Source organism: Rhamphochromis longiceps, linkage group LG5, assembly GCF_057381845.1.
Source record: "Rhamphochromis longiceps isolate RC_006_pf linkage group LG5, R_longiceps_female_GT1.1, whole genome shotgun sequence".
NCBI classification, from domain to species: Eukaryota; Metazoa; Chordata; class Actinopteri; order Cichliformes; family Cichlidae; genus Rhamphochromis; species Rhamphochromis longiceps.
This window is the reverse complement of record NC_140561.1, coordinates 16,113,681-16,131,074: the sequence shown is the minus strand read 5'-3', so window position 1 is coordinate 16,131,074 and position 17,394 is coordinate 16,113,681. Positions and strand designations below refer to the sequence as shown.

The window sequence follows — 17,394 nt, the reverse complement described above, 5'->3', positions numbered from 1 at the left end:
TCAACAGTTGGGCGTGTCTGCCCTGACAGTAAAGAGAGGAACTAAAGGTGTCTATAAGTAGACGGAGGCCTTCACGCCATGATGTCTTTTCACTAACCTGTAGTTGTTGATGTGTTTTGTGATGTCATTGTCTTATTGCCCTGATAGATAACAAGCAGCAGCAGACCCTAGATGCAATTTGTTGTGTGATTCACACTCTCCTACATCAAGCTGTGGCTGGTCTAAATGAAGAGGAATTACTGCAGGGACACTTTTTTTTTTTTTTTTTTTTTTTTTTTTTTTCCCCCCCCCCAGCTTCCCTCTCGTTCTCTATCAGCCACTCTCATTTGCTCGTTCGCCCAGTCTGCCCCATTGTGTCTTTGCCTCACTTGGAAATGACAAAGGAAAATGAGGCAGCCGGCTTCCCTATGCGCTGCCACGCTTTAAATTGACATCTGCTCTCATCGTACGGCGCGACTGTACCATTGAGCAAGAAATTAGTTTTTTTTATAGGCTGGCTCGTCACTTTATTGCGGCTGCTTATGTCGAAGAGGCTGCGATCCGCGTCGAGCCGTTTTAATCTCACAGAGTGGAAAGTGGGGATATATCTGATAACTGCAGCTCAGGCCCTCCTCTCTGCAGTTTCCTTGCCGAGGTGCCTCGACCCACAGGGCTCCCTGGTGTTTGATTCTCGCGAAGGTAGATTAAAATGCAGCAGAAGTGCACCTTTTTGATTGGCTCCTGACTCACTCTCCTTCTTTTTGCCCATACAGTATCCTCTTCGCTCTCTCTCTGTCACGTTCTCTCTTTTTCTCTTTCTCTCCTTGTCCCCCCCCTTCCTATACATTTGTCTTTTCCTGGGCTTTTCATTTGTAGAAAATTGGATGACACCACCTCTCCCTGAACCTGGCTAGCTTTGTGTCAGTTGAGCTATCGTTTGCTATTCCATGAACATCACCACTACTATTTCTCTTCTCTCCTGCTTTCCCTCATTCTCTTTTTTTTCTTTCTCACACACAGTTTGCAGCACCAGTGACTAAAATTTATGAGCAATTCAATGACTACTCTTACTGAGGTGTTTAATTCTTTCAAGATTCGTAAGAGTGCATTTTTTTTCCCTCAGAGGGGTTTACACACCTATAATCTGTCACTCATACCTGCCTTTCTCAAGGATGGAAATATCGAAAAAAGGAACAAGCTGACAGTCATCTCTCTCAGCCTGGCAGGCAGAGCTCCCTGCCCTGTATATCCACACTAATAAGTAAAAAGAACTACAGCTTTTGCTACACAATCAAGAGCAATCACGTAAATTCAGATGTTTTAGCACCACGATAATGGAGACTTTCTCAGGTGCTGCTAAGCCAGTTTTGGTTTTTAAAAAAATCCAGGTTGTGTATCAGAAACAGTCTTGTGGTATCAAAGGTTCAGCTGTTTGTGCCTAATTAGGGGCAAAAATAAGCTTAATAGTAAGCTATTACAAGTGGACTGGCGCATATGTGCTGCTTCAGTGCTCTTTACTACCAGCCACATTCCTACACTCTGGTGAGAACCTGAGACCAGAATTTTCTTCTTCATACCTCCATCTGCCTCCTCGTTTGATTCGTCATCTGTTTCATGTTTTTGCCTCATCCCCCTATCCCCATCTTTTAACCCTGCTTGTCTCACTGTAGTGTCTCATCTTTTCCGATTTGGTATGGTCATAAAACACCTTTGGCACAGACGCTTTGATAGTCAAGGTGAAACTGAAGCGTGGGATCCCTGGGAGAGTTGTCTCCTGTTTTACATAATCAGCATTTACAGAAGAACTAATGTCCTGGTGCTGCAGGAACATGATTGGCCTGTCAGCCGCCAGCACGCGCCCAGCAAACACCGCTCCTCATCACTGTATTGTCATTGTAGGACACCCAAAAGAGCATGCCCTCTCCATTTTTGACTCCTCTCCTTCTCCTCCTCCTTGTCCTTTACCTATAAAAATTCCATCCCTATAAATGATCTCACTCCCTCCTTTTTAATGTCTGTTCTCTGTTGAGTGTGCATATAGCACATTGCATTCTGGGATTCATTATATGTGTGCATTATGAAATGAAATAAATGCCAGAATTGGCTGGCTTGAGGGAGCAGTGATGAAGGAAGCAGTGTGTAAAAGAAAAATACAAACATTGACTGTGCTGTGACTTTGTAGGCATATTGCCACATGTACTGGTGATAAAATGAGTATATCATGAACACTAGATACAATTTTGAAATTGAATCACATACTAAAATGTTCAAGTATTCATTAACCAGATGCAATTTTCACCGTGGTCTTCAACTTAGCCTCATCTTGAAAGGATGAACTCTAGCCCTCGGTGTTGTATGTATATGTGGTATATGTATGTAGATGTATTGCGTTGAGAAGTTGAGCTTTTGGCGGGGGGGAAAAGAAATCTTGTTCTGCAGTCTTCAGTGGGACTCATACATCTTTCTGAAATTGGTTCTAATTACATTGTAGGGTAAATGAATAACATGCATGTTTTAAGGGTCCTCGCTGTGATTGCTGCCTGACCGGGGCACGGTTGGCTCTGGAGGAGTGTTGGAATGCAGTGGATCGGGCCCTTTATAAGCAATCAGTGAATGCTTGCAAGAATTTTCCTGTACGTGCAGCATATGTATCAGCCAATGGTTTTCATAGTGCCCTATGGCTATGTTATATTTATCCTGATATCTAAGGGATATATACTGCAATCATAGCTCTTTCGGAGGAAGCAGAGTTGTGGTTGCCTGCTGTGCTTCCATGAAAGCCTGGTGCTTGTTTACAGTTGTCAGAAGTGCAGGTATAGTTACAATCAGACTGGGTTGAAACTGGGGAGAGCATGACAGTAAAGCCTTCAAGCAGTCCTGGCTATAAATTGCTTGCTGTCAATGTAACAGTGCCCACTGGCCCTTTTTCAAGAGCACACCTCCTCCGAAGCCACCACAGTAACACTGAAAGATATGAAATATTAAGGAGTTCAATGCTGTGAGTCTATAACTCATTCACAGGCTTATATTATGTGTACAGAGCCTTTAATAGTTGGCCTATGCTTTCCCTGCATCTTCACTCATAATTAAATGCAGACACACATTTGCCTTCCAGACTTGATTTGATATCATTTATTTATAACTAGGGCAAATGTCAGCTTGGCTTTTTTTTTTCCTTCTAATTTTGGATGTGCAATTTGTGGGCCTTACTGCCTCCTTGATGCATAATCAATAAGAAATTTTCCTTGAGCACTCAAGGTGTTTTTTCTCTTTTTACCTTCCAGGGCTCCCACATCGTGGCTCTGTGGATGTTCCTGGTGACTGCTCACAACGCTGAGAACAGGACAGCGGATCAATAGGAGTTTTGCTTCCTCTTCTCTGATCCTTCTCTCTCTCCCTCCCTCTTAATCTTTGACAGTAGAACCGAAACTATCAAAAAAAAATATCCTGACTCGGGATTTGGAACCACAGCTTGCGCTCTCTTTCTCCTTCCCTACCCCCCTCCCAAGCCTTGCTTGTGCACATACCAAATATGTGTCACCTAGCTCGGTCAGTGGCCTCCTCTGGCCAGGGGAACTTTCTCCTCATAGGGCTTTTAGTCATCATGAGCTCATCCTTGTCTGGAGGCCAGCCCCCGCCCTTCAAAAGATTCATCCCAGCTGATTGTTCGCTCACACATCTGGCTATTCATAACAAAACTGGAGAAGTCTATGTGGGAGCTGTTAACCGGATTTTCAAGCTTTCCAGCAACCTGACCAATCTGCGCAGCCACATGACTGGCCCAGTGGTGGACAATGAGAAGTGCTACCCACCTCCCAGTGTCCAGTCTTGCAATCATGAGCTGGCCCAAACCCCGAATGTGAACAAGCTTCTTCTTATAGACTATGCACAAAACCGACTTATCGCCTGTGGCAGCACCTCACAGGGTATCTGTCAGTTCCTGCGTCTGGATGACCTCTTTAAGCTTGGTGAGCCCCACCACCGCAAGGAGCATTACCTCTCGAGTGTGGCAGAGTCGGGTACCATGTCAGGAGTCATCATAAGCTCCCCTCAAAGTCCTACCAGCAAGCTTTTTATCGGAACTCCCATCGACGGCAAGTCTGAGTACTTCCCCACCTTGTCCAGCCGAAAACTGATGGAGAATGAAGAAAATGCTGACATGTTCAGTTTCGTCTATCAGGATGAGTTTGTCTCTTCTCAGCTGAAGATCCCCTCGGACACTTTATCCAAGTTCCCTGCTTTTGACATCTATTATGTTTACAGCTTCAGCAGTGAGCAGTTTGTCTATTATCTAACAATGCAGTTGGATACTCAACTGACTTCACCTGATGCCAGCGGGGAGCAGTTCTTCACCTCCAAAATTGTGCGTCTCTGCATGGATGATCCAAAGTTTTACTCTTACGTTGAGTTCCCCATTGGCTGCACTAAAGATGGGGTGGAGTACCGCCTGGTGCAGGACGCCTTCTTGGCTCGACCGGGCCGGCAGCTGGCCAACTCTCTTGGGATTTCCGAAAATGAAGACATCCTTTTCACAGTATTCTCTCAGGGTCAGAAGAATCGCGCCAAACCACCCAAAGAGTCAGCATTGTGCCTGTTCACCCTTAGGAAGATAAAAAAAAAGATCAAAGAGAGGATCCAGTCCTGCTACAGGGGAGATGGAAAACTCTCCCTACCCTGGCTGCTTAACAAGGAGCTCGCCTGTATCAACTCGGTAAGCTCAAATCTTTTTTGTTACTCCTGCTTTTAGTTAGTAGTAAGCGATTTTGTAAGTTTAATTTTTTGTCACAACACACATATGTTTGTACTTGTGTACTATAAGACTTCCTTGCTTGGATACAACCTCTTCTTATGAATTTGTAATAAAAGAACTATTAGAGCATATGCTTTTCATTCAGACAAAACACATTTTAATGCCACTAGTTGAATGCAGACTACCTGTGCTACATCACCAATGTAGACTGCTGCTATATGCCTGCACTTAGACTATTTCATACTTTATGCCATTTATAATTTCTTTCTCCTGCTGCCTTTCTTTTCACTTCTCTATGCATTTTTCTTTACTCCACAACATCTTGGTGCTTTGATTTAACCAGACAGGGGACATCATTAGCCCAGTCCCCTGGATTTGTGAAATGTCACTCAGGAGGAGCCCTCACGCTCTCACACACATACACACAGTATTGTTCGGTGCACTGCAGTGTGAGATCCTATGGGATAGCATGAGTTAGACTTGGTTTTTACTTACTGATCCACAGTGCATGACCCTGCATGTATTACAGCCAACACACTCCAAATAGACAGACATAGCCTGGCTTTCTTCATTGTGAACGTGTGTACCTGCTAACATCCTTTGTATTTTCTGAAAATATTCATGGATCTTTTCACCATTTCCCCTTTACCCAAAACTTTTGCCCAAATTGTGTTTGTTTTTTTTGTGTTTTTTTTGGGGGGGGTGTCTCTGTCTTAGCTGACCACCTGTCTCAGCGTCCACATCTTACATCCTATGTCTGCTTTAAAAGCACCCATGCATTTCCTCCACCTTGCTCTTTCTTAAGATAGCTTAATTAAAGGACCCGTTTTAAAGCTTTTTTCTTTAAATGTCAGTGAACACCACTTTAGCGGCAGGTGTCTTCCATTCACACAACCACACACACACACACACACACACACACACACACACACACACACACACACACACACACACACAAACCATTCACCCTGTGTTGCGTCTAATGGAGTGGGATAGTTGGTAAGAACAGCACTCTTTCTCTTTGTAGGTCTTCATTAGCTTGAGTGCGCAGGAGTGTTTTGTGTGGTAGTATAAGTGATGTGAATGACCCAGCCAAGTCCTCTTTTACCACCTTCTGTAGATGTATTCTTTTTCCTGTTCAGTGGCTGTCTTCATTCTTTACGGTTCTTTTCATTCTTAGGGCCCATCACACTGACAATAGCTCTAGGGCCAAAAAAGCAGCCTATCTCATTTATTTCAATTAGACCTTTGCACTGGTACTGCAGGAGATACTGGTGCAGAGTGCTGCAAAGAGTTTGACTTTACCATTTATGGGGTGCAGTGCATCTGGTAACTCACTGTGAAGCCCAGTCAAATACTATATGTGCAAGTTTGCGTTACCAGGTAGATAACTTTGTTGCATTGTGCTGATAAGCTTAATGCTGTCATGATAACTCCTACCCAACCTCGGCAGAGTCTAAACTGCTGTAGATTGTTGGCTTTGACTTCAAAATAGATTTCCTGCCTAACACAGTTTTACCAAGACCGCTTCCCTTGTTACATCAGGAGCACAGGTGTGTCCAATAACATTAATTATGGTTTTCATTTAAGTGTCCCAATAAATCATACTGGGAAGCCAGTGTACACCATATCAAGGCTCTATTTTAATGGAATGCAGCTGTTATTAATCAGTTGCACCTACGCATTTCCTGCTATGACACAATAGTGCTGTTGACAGTTTGAAACTGTCTCCCCCCCCCCCTTTTTTTCTCCATTTTGCAATTTGTATTGATTTTTTTTTTTCCTCTCAAAGAACATCCCACCAAGGATTCTTCAGACCTAATACTGCTACAATCTTCACTTTAATGCCAGCGATTCCTTCATCAAATCACACATTCATGCTCTGTTAATAACACTGTTCCTGCCCCTTCTCTTTGCTTCCCACACCGTTTCTGTTGCAGCCATTGTTACAGGAGCTTTGGTAATCTTACATCTGCCGTTAATTTATCATCTCAAAAACTGTTGTCCCTTACAAGTTGTCATCAGTGATGATGATGATGATGTAATAGCTTCACAGATAAGCCGACCCACTGACCCTGTGGCAGCAGCAAAGCATGAGAGGTTAGACCCAGGCTAATGATGTAGGCGAAGTTTCCCCTAAGCACTGACCTTGTGTCAGCTGCCCACCACTGACCTTAACCGCCACCAGTGACCTGACCAATCTCAAATCTGAGACTATTTTTTTCAGCCTTGAAGCTAGAGCATTGCATAAATGATTAAACATGACAAGCACAGAACTCAGTTAGACAGAATAATAATAACAGATGATTTGTATGTACTTAAATGCCTCAGATGTCACAGTGGTGCAGTGTTTAGGCCTGTTGTTAGGAGTAGGGTTTGAACCTTTTGGGGGCCTTAATGTGAAGTTTAAAGGCCTGTGTGGGCTACTCGAAAGGCTTCTTCACACAGTCTAAAGACATAATTGGCTATAGGTTAGGAGTGTGAGAAACATAGTTTAAAGTGCACAGAAGACAGTGCTGCATGAATTAATGAATAGCTCATTATTTAAAGCATTTGAATGGTCCGTAACACTTGAAAAATGATAAATGCTAACCAGTGAAACTCAATACATTCACGTAGGACACAGACCTTCAAAGTAAAACAGGAAATGTAACATAGACGCAGACTTGACTAGGGGAGACGGAGCAACTAAGAAACACAGAGAACGATAACAGGGAGACACAGAGGGCGGCTAAGTAAATACTCAGAAAACTAAAGAGAATACAAGAAAGCCAAACTAAGACACTAGACTAAAGAATTAACTGGGACCCGGCGGCGACGGGGAAACAGTCCTGGGGGCTGACCGTACGGGCGGCAGTGACGTCCAGCTGGTGGCCCGGAAAGTGGCCGGCGATTCCAAGGTGCAGAACGTGGCTTGGGTGGCGGTGTGGCAGCCGCAGGACCAGGTGAGGTCGACGCAGAAGCAGAGGAGGCTGCTTCAGGCGAAGCTGAAACTGGACCAGGCGAGGCTGAAGCTGACCCAGGACCGTGACAATTATAATGTTTGTGCAAGTGCAGTTTGTTTTCTGCTACTATCAGAATGATATGTGTACATGCACAAGTCAGTGCAGTGTGTATAGTTCAATCAGGGGCAAAAATCTCTGTATGTTTGTGCAGTTGGTTAGTAATTAAAACACAGGCATGCAGAATTAGGTGATTAACACTTTTAAATTGTCAATCTCTCACTCTACATATCCACACACATTCTCGTAAGATACTGAAGTTTGGTACTGAGCCCCACCCTGAATTTCAGCTGCTTCAGGAATTCGAATGCAGTCTGTGTAGTGTGGGAAATGCTCAGTGATGTGGGTGTGAAGGGTGAATGCGTTTAGGCTGACCCTTCCATAGAGTAGTTTAGAGGGCAAAGCGTGGTTGATGGTGGGGTGTGCGGTATGCCTGGACAGCTGTTGGCCACACAGCCGTAATGCATGACCAGACGCTGTGTGAAATTTTCAGATTTGTGCTGGATCGTAATTTCTTGCCTTCGGCCATCATTAAGATGATATGTTTATAGTCACAGTGAGATAGCTGTTTTCTGTAAACATAAATGTTTGAGCGTATTAGAAGCAGCTCTGTGATAAAAGATTTGTGTGTGCGTGCAAGAGTAAGATTGTTTATGCGCCTGTGTTTTGTCCCTGAGCTTTATTATTGAACCCCTGACCTTCTCCCTAGTTTGAGAGTGGATCAATACAAACCATTTCCACAGGAGGAGAGTGAGATGGAGAGAGAGAGTTGCTAAGTTAGGGTTGAGAGGGAGATGACTACAAAAATAGGAAAGATAAAAAGTGTAGTCAGAAGAGAGGAGAAACAGGAGAGAGGCACAGTATAGAAGTGAGTGCAAGGAGGGGTGAGTGAGTTGTGGGAATTAGACGAGAGAGAGGGGCAGCAGGAACAAGAGATGGATGAGAGAGAGAGGGAAAGAAAGGTGCTAGACGTGGGCGGCGTTAAAAATGAAAGAACACGAGGGAGTCTGATCCAGAGGAAGAGTTGGATGTCAAAGCAACATACAGGAGAGAGTATAGGAAGTTAAGAACGGTGCTAAGAAGATGAAAAAGACAGCAAAATAGCAAAGTGAGCCAAGGTAGAGACTTGAAGGGAGTGAAAACCGGAGTGAAAAGCATTCGTATACCTTTTCCAAAATTCAGGAACATTTACAAAGTCTGTTTTGTTTACAAATGTATTATATCCAAACAGTAGTTCAGATGTGTGATTTTGGGTCTTTACGTGTACACCAATTGAATTGTTAAAAGCAAAACCCAATGAATGAGCTACAGGCAAGATGAAAAATGACGCTGTGCTCTTTCTTTTTTTCTTTTTTTTTTCTTTTTGAAGATGAGGACTTTGATGTTGAGCCATGTTTTGCGTTGCAATCATGGCTGACTAACTTGTAGGTGTAACTTGTAGCCGCCTAAATATGACACATGTGTGAAAGGCAGGGACAAAAAGAGAATATTATCAGAGAATGGATTAAAAAGACAAAATGGTATGTAGAGCTGGTAAGGAAGGACGAGGAACGATCAAGGAGAGAGCAGCAAGCCTTTTACAGCCAGCATGCTCGAAGGAGAGGCAGTGAATCACCGACAGAGAGAAGAGAAGGGTGAGAGGAAGAGTGATAGCCCCAGAAATCTTTTCACAGCCACTGCCAAGAACAGCTTGAGAAAAGAGTAGATGACTGAAAGAGGGGAGAAAGATGGAAGGAAGAGAGGAGAGTGTGATTGAATGCTGGCTGCTGCACAAATAATATCGGTGTCCGTCACCTGGGCACTGCACTGTCCTCTTCAGCGGCACACATTTCTGTCATGTCAACTCTGTGTGTGTTGTGGCACATCTGTCCATGTGTATGTCTAGTAGGTGGTGCTATACAATGAGGACAGAGGAGCACAAGAAGACTCTTGGTATGTGAAATATTACAGAAATTAAAGAGGTGCACTTTAGGTAGAGGAAGTTGGGGAGCCTTGTTGCTCGGAGGTCACTTTGCAGAATTGTTTTCTTACTCACTGAATTTGTCTTATCTGATGGTCACTTCCAGCTGTTTTCTCTGCAGTAAGCAAAACGGAAAACTAGCAAGCACTGACCTTATTTTATTTTTATTTTTTTAAGTGCTCTGAAATGTAGTTGGAGAAAGTCGTAGGAAAGTTGTGGACTTAACATCAAGACAGTGGAGGGAAGCATGGCCATATTAAGTTAGAAAATCTCCATCTGAATCCTTTTAGCACACTACACAGCAATCCACAATGGAGATGCCCTGTAGCGGTCTCCAGGGTTTGTATTGGAGCTGTTCAAGGCAGTTTCTAATTGGCCGTCATAGCAGATATTTATATGGAATCTAAACCATGCTGGTCATGTGGTCTGGGAACAGCATTAGCTACAATGACTCTTTGTGTCTGTTTAATGCCATTAATGTTTTACAGACCAGTGCAAACAGATGCATATTGTACACAAGATTGTCTTGTGTATAATATTGTTTTGGTAGGCCTTTTATATTCTGCTATTAGTCACACTTGGAACTGTACAGTATTGCAAGAAAAGGTGAACCCTTTGAAATGAACAAATTTTGCACTGGTTATTCACCGAGCCAAGTCACAATAATGGACTCACACAAACTAACTGAATTAAAAACAAAACAGAAAAACCCATACATATGGTTGTGCTTTTCATGTGTATGCGCCACACATTATTTAGTAAAAACCTGCAGTGTTTAATTTGGGATCGATTTAGGGCTGCAGTGAGGACAAAGTACTTAACAACCAAATACTTCTGTTGGAATTTTGAGTAACAATAGGGGAGAAAACCATCCTGCTACCACCCTTGTGCTCATTGGCTTTGGAATTTCTCTTTATAAGGATTATATTTGCCCTATTCAAAATGTCCCACTGCTTTCTCTCGATCCCCAGATGGATAGGAAGGTTTTGAACTTTGTCATAGGCCAACGCATCAATCATTTGTAGAATCAATCATAGCAAGTAGGAGTCCGTCTAAAATACTTTTTGTGTGTGTATGTGTGCTGCATAGACCAGCTGTTGTTTGACCCACAGTGTCAGAGGTGATATTTGATGCAAAACCTGAAATCAATATTGAAGTGGTCACTTTGTGTTCAATATTTATTTTATGTATCTGGTTAAAGTGCTCACTGCTCGTGCAGTGTTTAAAAGCCACTACTTGTGAAGTTACTTGGATTCTGCTGTCATTCATTACGATAATTACAATTAATTTAAAGTTGTTGTTTTTTTTTTAATGAGCATGAGTTTTGTGAAAATTAAACTAGTTCTTGTTTATTCTACACAAAATGATATTGCTGCTTCTGAAGAGCTGCTCGTTATAAGAGTATAACATAATTGTAGATTTACTCTCTAATGTGGAAGTCTCCAGATATATTTACAAAACCTTTTGATACCACTTTAAAAAAAAAAAAAAAAAAAAGTAAAGTAGGTATTTTAGGCAGTGTATGGATCAAGTCTTCAATTCATTAAGAATGAATGGGGGAAGCACGCACCTACAAATGTTCTAGTCTATCCTTGCATGCAGAAAAAGAAGGTGGGGAAAAAAACTACACCTAAAGTATTGTCTAGTGTACCTGTCACAAGAGCTCCATCCTGACTTGTTGATAAGCCAGGCAGTAAATGTCCAGTCCTAAATAATTTGCAAATGTGGAGTATGCAAATGATGCTATCTTGCTTTTCAGACCAAAAGAGGAAATACTTCTAGTGAAACACCCAAAGGACTGAAATCCAGATCTGTTCAAATAATCCATCCAAACTATTCTCCTTCTTTTATCCTGAAATACACATTATCATTTTGTTTGAGGGAAACTTGCCTTGTTGTTGTTGTAAAGTCGACAGTGGTCCTTTTGTTAAAGTGTTTGCAGTGGCAAAAAACAAACCAATTCTTAATGTTAAGATTGGTCTGAGTAGCCTGCTTACATTTCAGTCTTTGAAAAATATAAATGGAAATATAAATGATAAAAAATATGTTTTGAATTGGGTATTGGAAATCGACTAGTTGTACTCGTAATGGTGCTCGTTACCAGATTTCTTGTGTTGTGACATTGTTACCAACTAAATTAGAATCCGGTTGTTCAGTGATGACGCGACGAATCCTACTTCCGGGCCTAAAGTAGTCTGCGTTTAATATGGCTTTTATGTTGTTAACATGTTTAATGCTATGTATTTTCTTCTATTTGATCTCAAAAAGCTCCTAAAACAGTCAGTGATCCCTGTTGACCTCCCTCGGCTTTTATTACCGCTAATCATTTATTTAAGCTCAGTTTTTAAAACCTTAGGATGTAACTACAGCCCAGCCCATGCAGCAGTATATGAATGACTAACTTTGTATTGTAGATGAATTATCTCAGTTGTTCTCCTGGCTGAAGTTTGGTCCTTTTACAGCATCCTGCCATGCGATTACATTTGTTTCTGACCACCGAGAAAACTCACGTTAACTTTTATCGAGTGGAAAAAAAGTTAGCTTGTTTATATTATGCTAACATAGCTATGTCGCTAGCGGTCACGTAGCACATCATTATATACCAGCTAGCCAAACTTCAGTAACCCTACAAACGTCACTGCTGTTTAGTTTTCTGTCTTCATTTATGCTGGAAGTGATAAGAAAGCTGTATGTTTTAATTTGTTTCCAAAACCCCGCAGTCAGGACATGCTATATTGTATTTAGATAGAAGCTAGCGAGCTAACTCCCTGCTAACTTCTAACTCCGTTAAATGTCATAAATTCCGTTTTCATGGATGCCTGGATGTTAAACTCAATTGTTACACCCAGTAGAGCAGAACGCTGATCATTTTATTAAAGATGAAAGACTTTAGACAGTTTTTCAACTCTCAGTAATGCCACAGTGATCGTTTGATATATGGACCTGCAGCGGAGTTTAGACCCAGACACGGCTAGTGACGTCAGACTTAACAACCGGATATATATTTTTTTGTTGCCATTACAGCAGCATCTTAAAACAAATATTCTGCACTTGATGAGCCCACATTAAATTAACCGAGCAGATTGTCATTTCTGTGTTAAGACAAAGTGGATTTGACTCTGAGGCCAGCTCCTAACCTTATTAAATCCGTCATTATAAATATGATCTGATGAATGTAGCTTGCATGTGGTCTCTGTAAAACACACTCCTCTTTCTGCAGGCCTAATCTAAAAGGATGTGGCGGTAAATGTGTTTAAGTAATTAGACCTGATTAATTGAGCCAGCGTTGATGAACAGAGTTAATTGACAGTCTAAATGAGTTGAGCAGGGAGATGTTGATTGGGTGGGTTGTCTTTAAAGTTATTGGGCCTAATGAATCATGTTTCAGTTAGTATTTGGTCATTTGATAGAAAATTGGATTTTAAAATCAGGAATATTTTCTTTTTTCTTTTTTCTTTCTTTCTTTCTTTTTGTAAACGGCACGGGTTTGCTTTGCGTCCCTGTAAGCTAACAGCGTCACACATACGCACGGTTGCTCTCATTCCATTATTAAAGAACAATAGAAAAACTCTCCCTCTCTCCGTCTCTGTGGAGTGTTTAGTTCAACAAATCCCCATCTCCAGCACCACTCTAACGATACTAATTGCCAGTGTAATTATGTATTGATCGGTACTGTGTGTGTGGGTGTGTGTTGCATACATCATTACCTCTTCTTCACTTCTTTACAGGCTCTTAATACAGCTTGGATACAGTCAGAGTTAGAATTTGTTAAAGTATCTTTTGCTGTTTGGGTCAGCACTTTAAAGAGCCCGATCTCCCACTGCTGGTCGCTGGGCAGCTCCATCAGAGCAGTCAGAGGTTAAGTACTTTGCTTAAGGGCACCTGTGGTGGTTGATGGTGGAAGTATGTTATTCATTCACTTTCTACACCCATATGTCCCAGCTGGGCTAATGGGCCTCCTGATCACATGCAATCTTCTCCTTTCTAACTGTGCTTACAAAGATACATTTTCAAGTGACAGTGTACATTTATGAGTGAGTGTGCATTTCGTATTATCCAGTAGGCAATATTTCTTCTTCTTCTTCTTCTTTCTATTCAGTTGGATTATGGTCTAAACATGTGGTGACAGCTTTTGGAAGCAGTTCTCTGAATAGGCGCCAACTCCTTGAGGTTTCACCGTCTGCCTGGAGTGCACTCAACATAGAAATTACCATCCTGCTACCAATGAATATGGAATTGATGCAGTAATTTCTTTTTCTAAATTATTGATCAGTTAGGATCAAGTAACACATCCTAGAAAATGGCTAGAACGAATCAAAAGGAGAAGGAAAAATAATAGATGGCACACAGGACCAAAATGATTTTTTTCCCCCTGTGGATAAGCCCTTGGTTTTAAATGAACACTCTTTCCTCATGGTGACGTTAATGCATCATTTTTGTCACATGCTGGGAAACAAGGTTGTTGTCATAATTGACACATAATTGACACAGTGGTGTCACACCTGACATTGGTGGGGTTTTTTTTTCCTTCTTATTTTTATCCTAAACATAGACGGATGTGAGCTTCTAATTTTGGCTCGTTTCAACATATGTTCTTAGCATATCAAGTGCAAATTTGTGTTTGTAAAAGCTATGGGGATTAGGGTGTGTTATTTCTTTTTCTTTTTTTTTTTTTTATTTCTTTTTGGCTTAGAACAGGAAATGTTATATTTTGAAGATAAATGAAATAACTGTCAGATTTACAGAATAATCCAGAGCTCACTGTGAAATCCTCTGAACTTTTAAAGGAGTACTTTGGGGGAAAATTGATAAATTCTCTGTCTCTCACCTCTCACACACACACACACACACACACACACACACACACACACACACACACACACACACACACACACACACACACACAGAGCGTGTTTAGTGACTGCACTATAATAGGATGAGGTATAAATGCATGAGGGGTTGAATAATTCCTTTAACTCAGAGACTTTTAAAGGAGTACTTTGGGGGAAAATTGATAAATTCTCTGTCTCTCACCTCTCTCACACACACACACACACACACACACACACACACACACACACACACACACACACACACACACACACACACACACACACACACACACACACACACACACAGAGCGTGTTTAGTGACTGCACTATAATAGGATGAGGTATAAATGCATGAGGGGTTGAATAATTCCTTTAACTCAGAGATGAATTGCTTTTGATTTTTGGAAGCAGAACAGAACAAAAATAGTTGTTGCATGAGCCAGTTTAAGGAATATGAAAAATAACAAATTGTAACCACACCACCACCTTCTTCCAGTGTGCTTATTTTCCATGTGACTTCACGTACATCATTCACTTGTGTTGTTGAAGCAGACTGCCATATATCTGGGGGAAATCCTCTAAATATAATTTTTGGTGTGTATTCAAATAAGGTCTTTATTTCCAGCTGAGAACCTCTAAGCCCCGTCACTAGTGCTATACATTACGGAGATCTGAGTGAGCTATGCTGGTAAATCATTTTGAAATGGTAGGCCAGTATTCTGTTTGCGCGCGTGTGCCTGGCAGTTACACATGAATTCTTTCCCCTTTGCTTCTTGCTGTATATTGCCACATGAAATTAATTTCTGTGTTTCTCTGGGGGGTTGATGTCGACTGTCTTTGACTACAGAAATAAACACAGCACATGCACATAGTTATGATACCATGGATATCACTGTAAGCCACCAGGTAAAAGGTTGTTAGGCTGCTCTCTTGGTTAGAAAATCAGCACTTCCAAGTATCCTTGCAAGCACATGCACACAAGCTCAGTAGCACTTCTTGTGTTTATTCTACTTGAAGAAAGTCCTGCAGTGCTTCCATGAGTTCAAAACCCTCACTGAGATTTCTGGGTAATTTATGATGCTGCCCTCTCCCAAAACCCCTCACTCTGCTTGGAGGCAGTCTCTCTCTCACACACACACACACACACACACACACACACACACACACACACACACACACACACACACACACACACACACAGTGTATGCTGGCAGATGCAGGTACCGTGTGTGTGTGGGAAAACTTCATCAACATAGGACAGCAGAGGAACAGCCAGCACTTGTGGTTGATGCCGCATATGTTCAGTTTCCTCTTCATACTGCTGTCTGTCACTTCTTTTTGTTCACTTCTCTCTTTCATTCTTTCTCATCTTCTCGCACCCACCATCATAAAAGTAGGCCATCGTTATAGTGAAATTCATCAGTTAGGTACATGTCATGTTTCTGGAAACGCATTTACGTCTCTGTTGGCTTGATGAGGAGACAGCTGATGACTAGTGGGGAGAGAAGCATTTTCTTTTTGCTGCCCATGATAAATACACACACACATACATGCGCACGCATTCAGAAACGCACAAAAGCACACACATGAACGACAGGCTTGTCTCGAAACCACGCCGTCAGCATTAATGCCAGCCAGTTTTTGTCCCCCTCTCCGCTGTCCTCTCCACTCCTTTACAGAGCATTTATTTCCTCTTACTAACAGGTTTCTACAAAGAAACATAGTGCCTGCTACTGCAGCAGGCTACCCAATTTATTTGCCTGTTTCTAAATGAACGAGTGTTTTGTGTTTGCCGCCCATGTTTCCTCCTTCCTTAATTGCCATAATTCACAGCAGTGTTTTCAGTCAACAACACTATGTATGTTCCCTTACATAACCCCATGTTGTACTCTGCTGTTTTCCATATGTTTCACTCAATGGAGGTGACTATTGACAAATTCCACTTGAGGCTAGTCTGTGTGCCCAGACATATTTTCCTGACTTAATATGTTGAAGAAATGGCAATCATGGGGGAATGATTATTCAACCATTTCCTTTAGGCCTGGCCATCCAGCGCACATCTGTAATCAGTCTGTTATTGTGGGTGGAGCTGTGTGCACACGTGTCTGGAGCCATATGAACATTTTCACTCTATTTTGCCATTTTGCAGCACGAGATGGGTGAAGCGGCTCCGCCTTCTTGAAGAAATACAGTTGTGGTTGATGAACATGATTACGTAGGGTTGTAGAGACCACTCTGGTTTTATGTGTATAATTGTTCTCAATACTTACTAGCAGTATTTAGGTCGGACAGTTCTCTGCCACCATGAGTATGAGCTGCATATTAAGAATCAACAGCTGGAGAGAATTGTACAATTGTGTGTATTCAATAACCCATAAAAGATCGAGTAATAGTCAAATCCAACAACAGTTAAACAGTTAAAAGTTATGTTTGTTGTTAATTATTCAATCGATTTATTTTTGTTTGTTTGTGCAAAACCATCTAGTAACTATCTGGTTCTCCTTGTATCTGATTATAATAAACTCAGCAGATGTTGATTGGAGCTTTGATAAATTGTTCAGGAGGTACATTTTAAACATTGTATTTCCAATAAATGCTTCTTCACTTAGAAAAAAAATAAAGTGACAATGATCACGTCATTAAGAGCCATCAGCTTCTGTTTGCCTTGAGCACAGCACTCACATGTTTTTTTTTTTGTTCCCCCCCCCCCCCCCCCCCCCCCCCCTTTCTTTTTTGAGAGGGGGGACTTGAGAACAGGCCAAGTTTCTGTGAAAAGCAAATCCACAAATTCATTCAGTGTGCACCGCAGGCACCCTGTGAAAATCAAAACAAGAAACCTCCTCTTCTGCATTTGTAGGACCCTGCTGCCAA

General features: G+C 41.8%; 1 protein-coding gene across 4 annotated transcripts in view; it reads left to right on the top strand.

The window, feature by feature from the left end:
* The window catches only part of plxna1b (plexin A1b), a 188,170-nt gene that overhangs the window by 30,747 nt on the left and 140,029 nt on the right, over nucleotides 1–17,394 (top strand). For all 4 annotated transcript variants that reach the window (XM_085406125.1, XM_085406123.1, XM_085406124.1 and 1 more), the window contains exon 2: nucleotides 3,264–4,690. In XM_085406125.1, coding sequence (XP_085262251.1) covers nucleotides 3,512–4,690 — 1,179 coding nt within the window. In that variant the 5' untranslated portion in view covers nucleotides 3,264–3,511. The remainder of the gene's footprint in view (nucleotides 1–3,263; nucleotides 4,691–17,394) is intronic.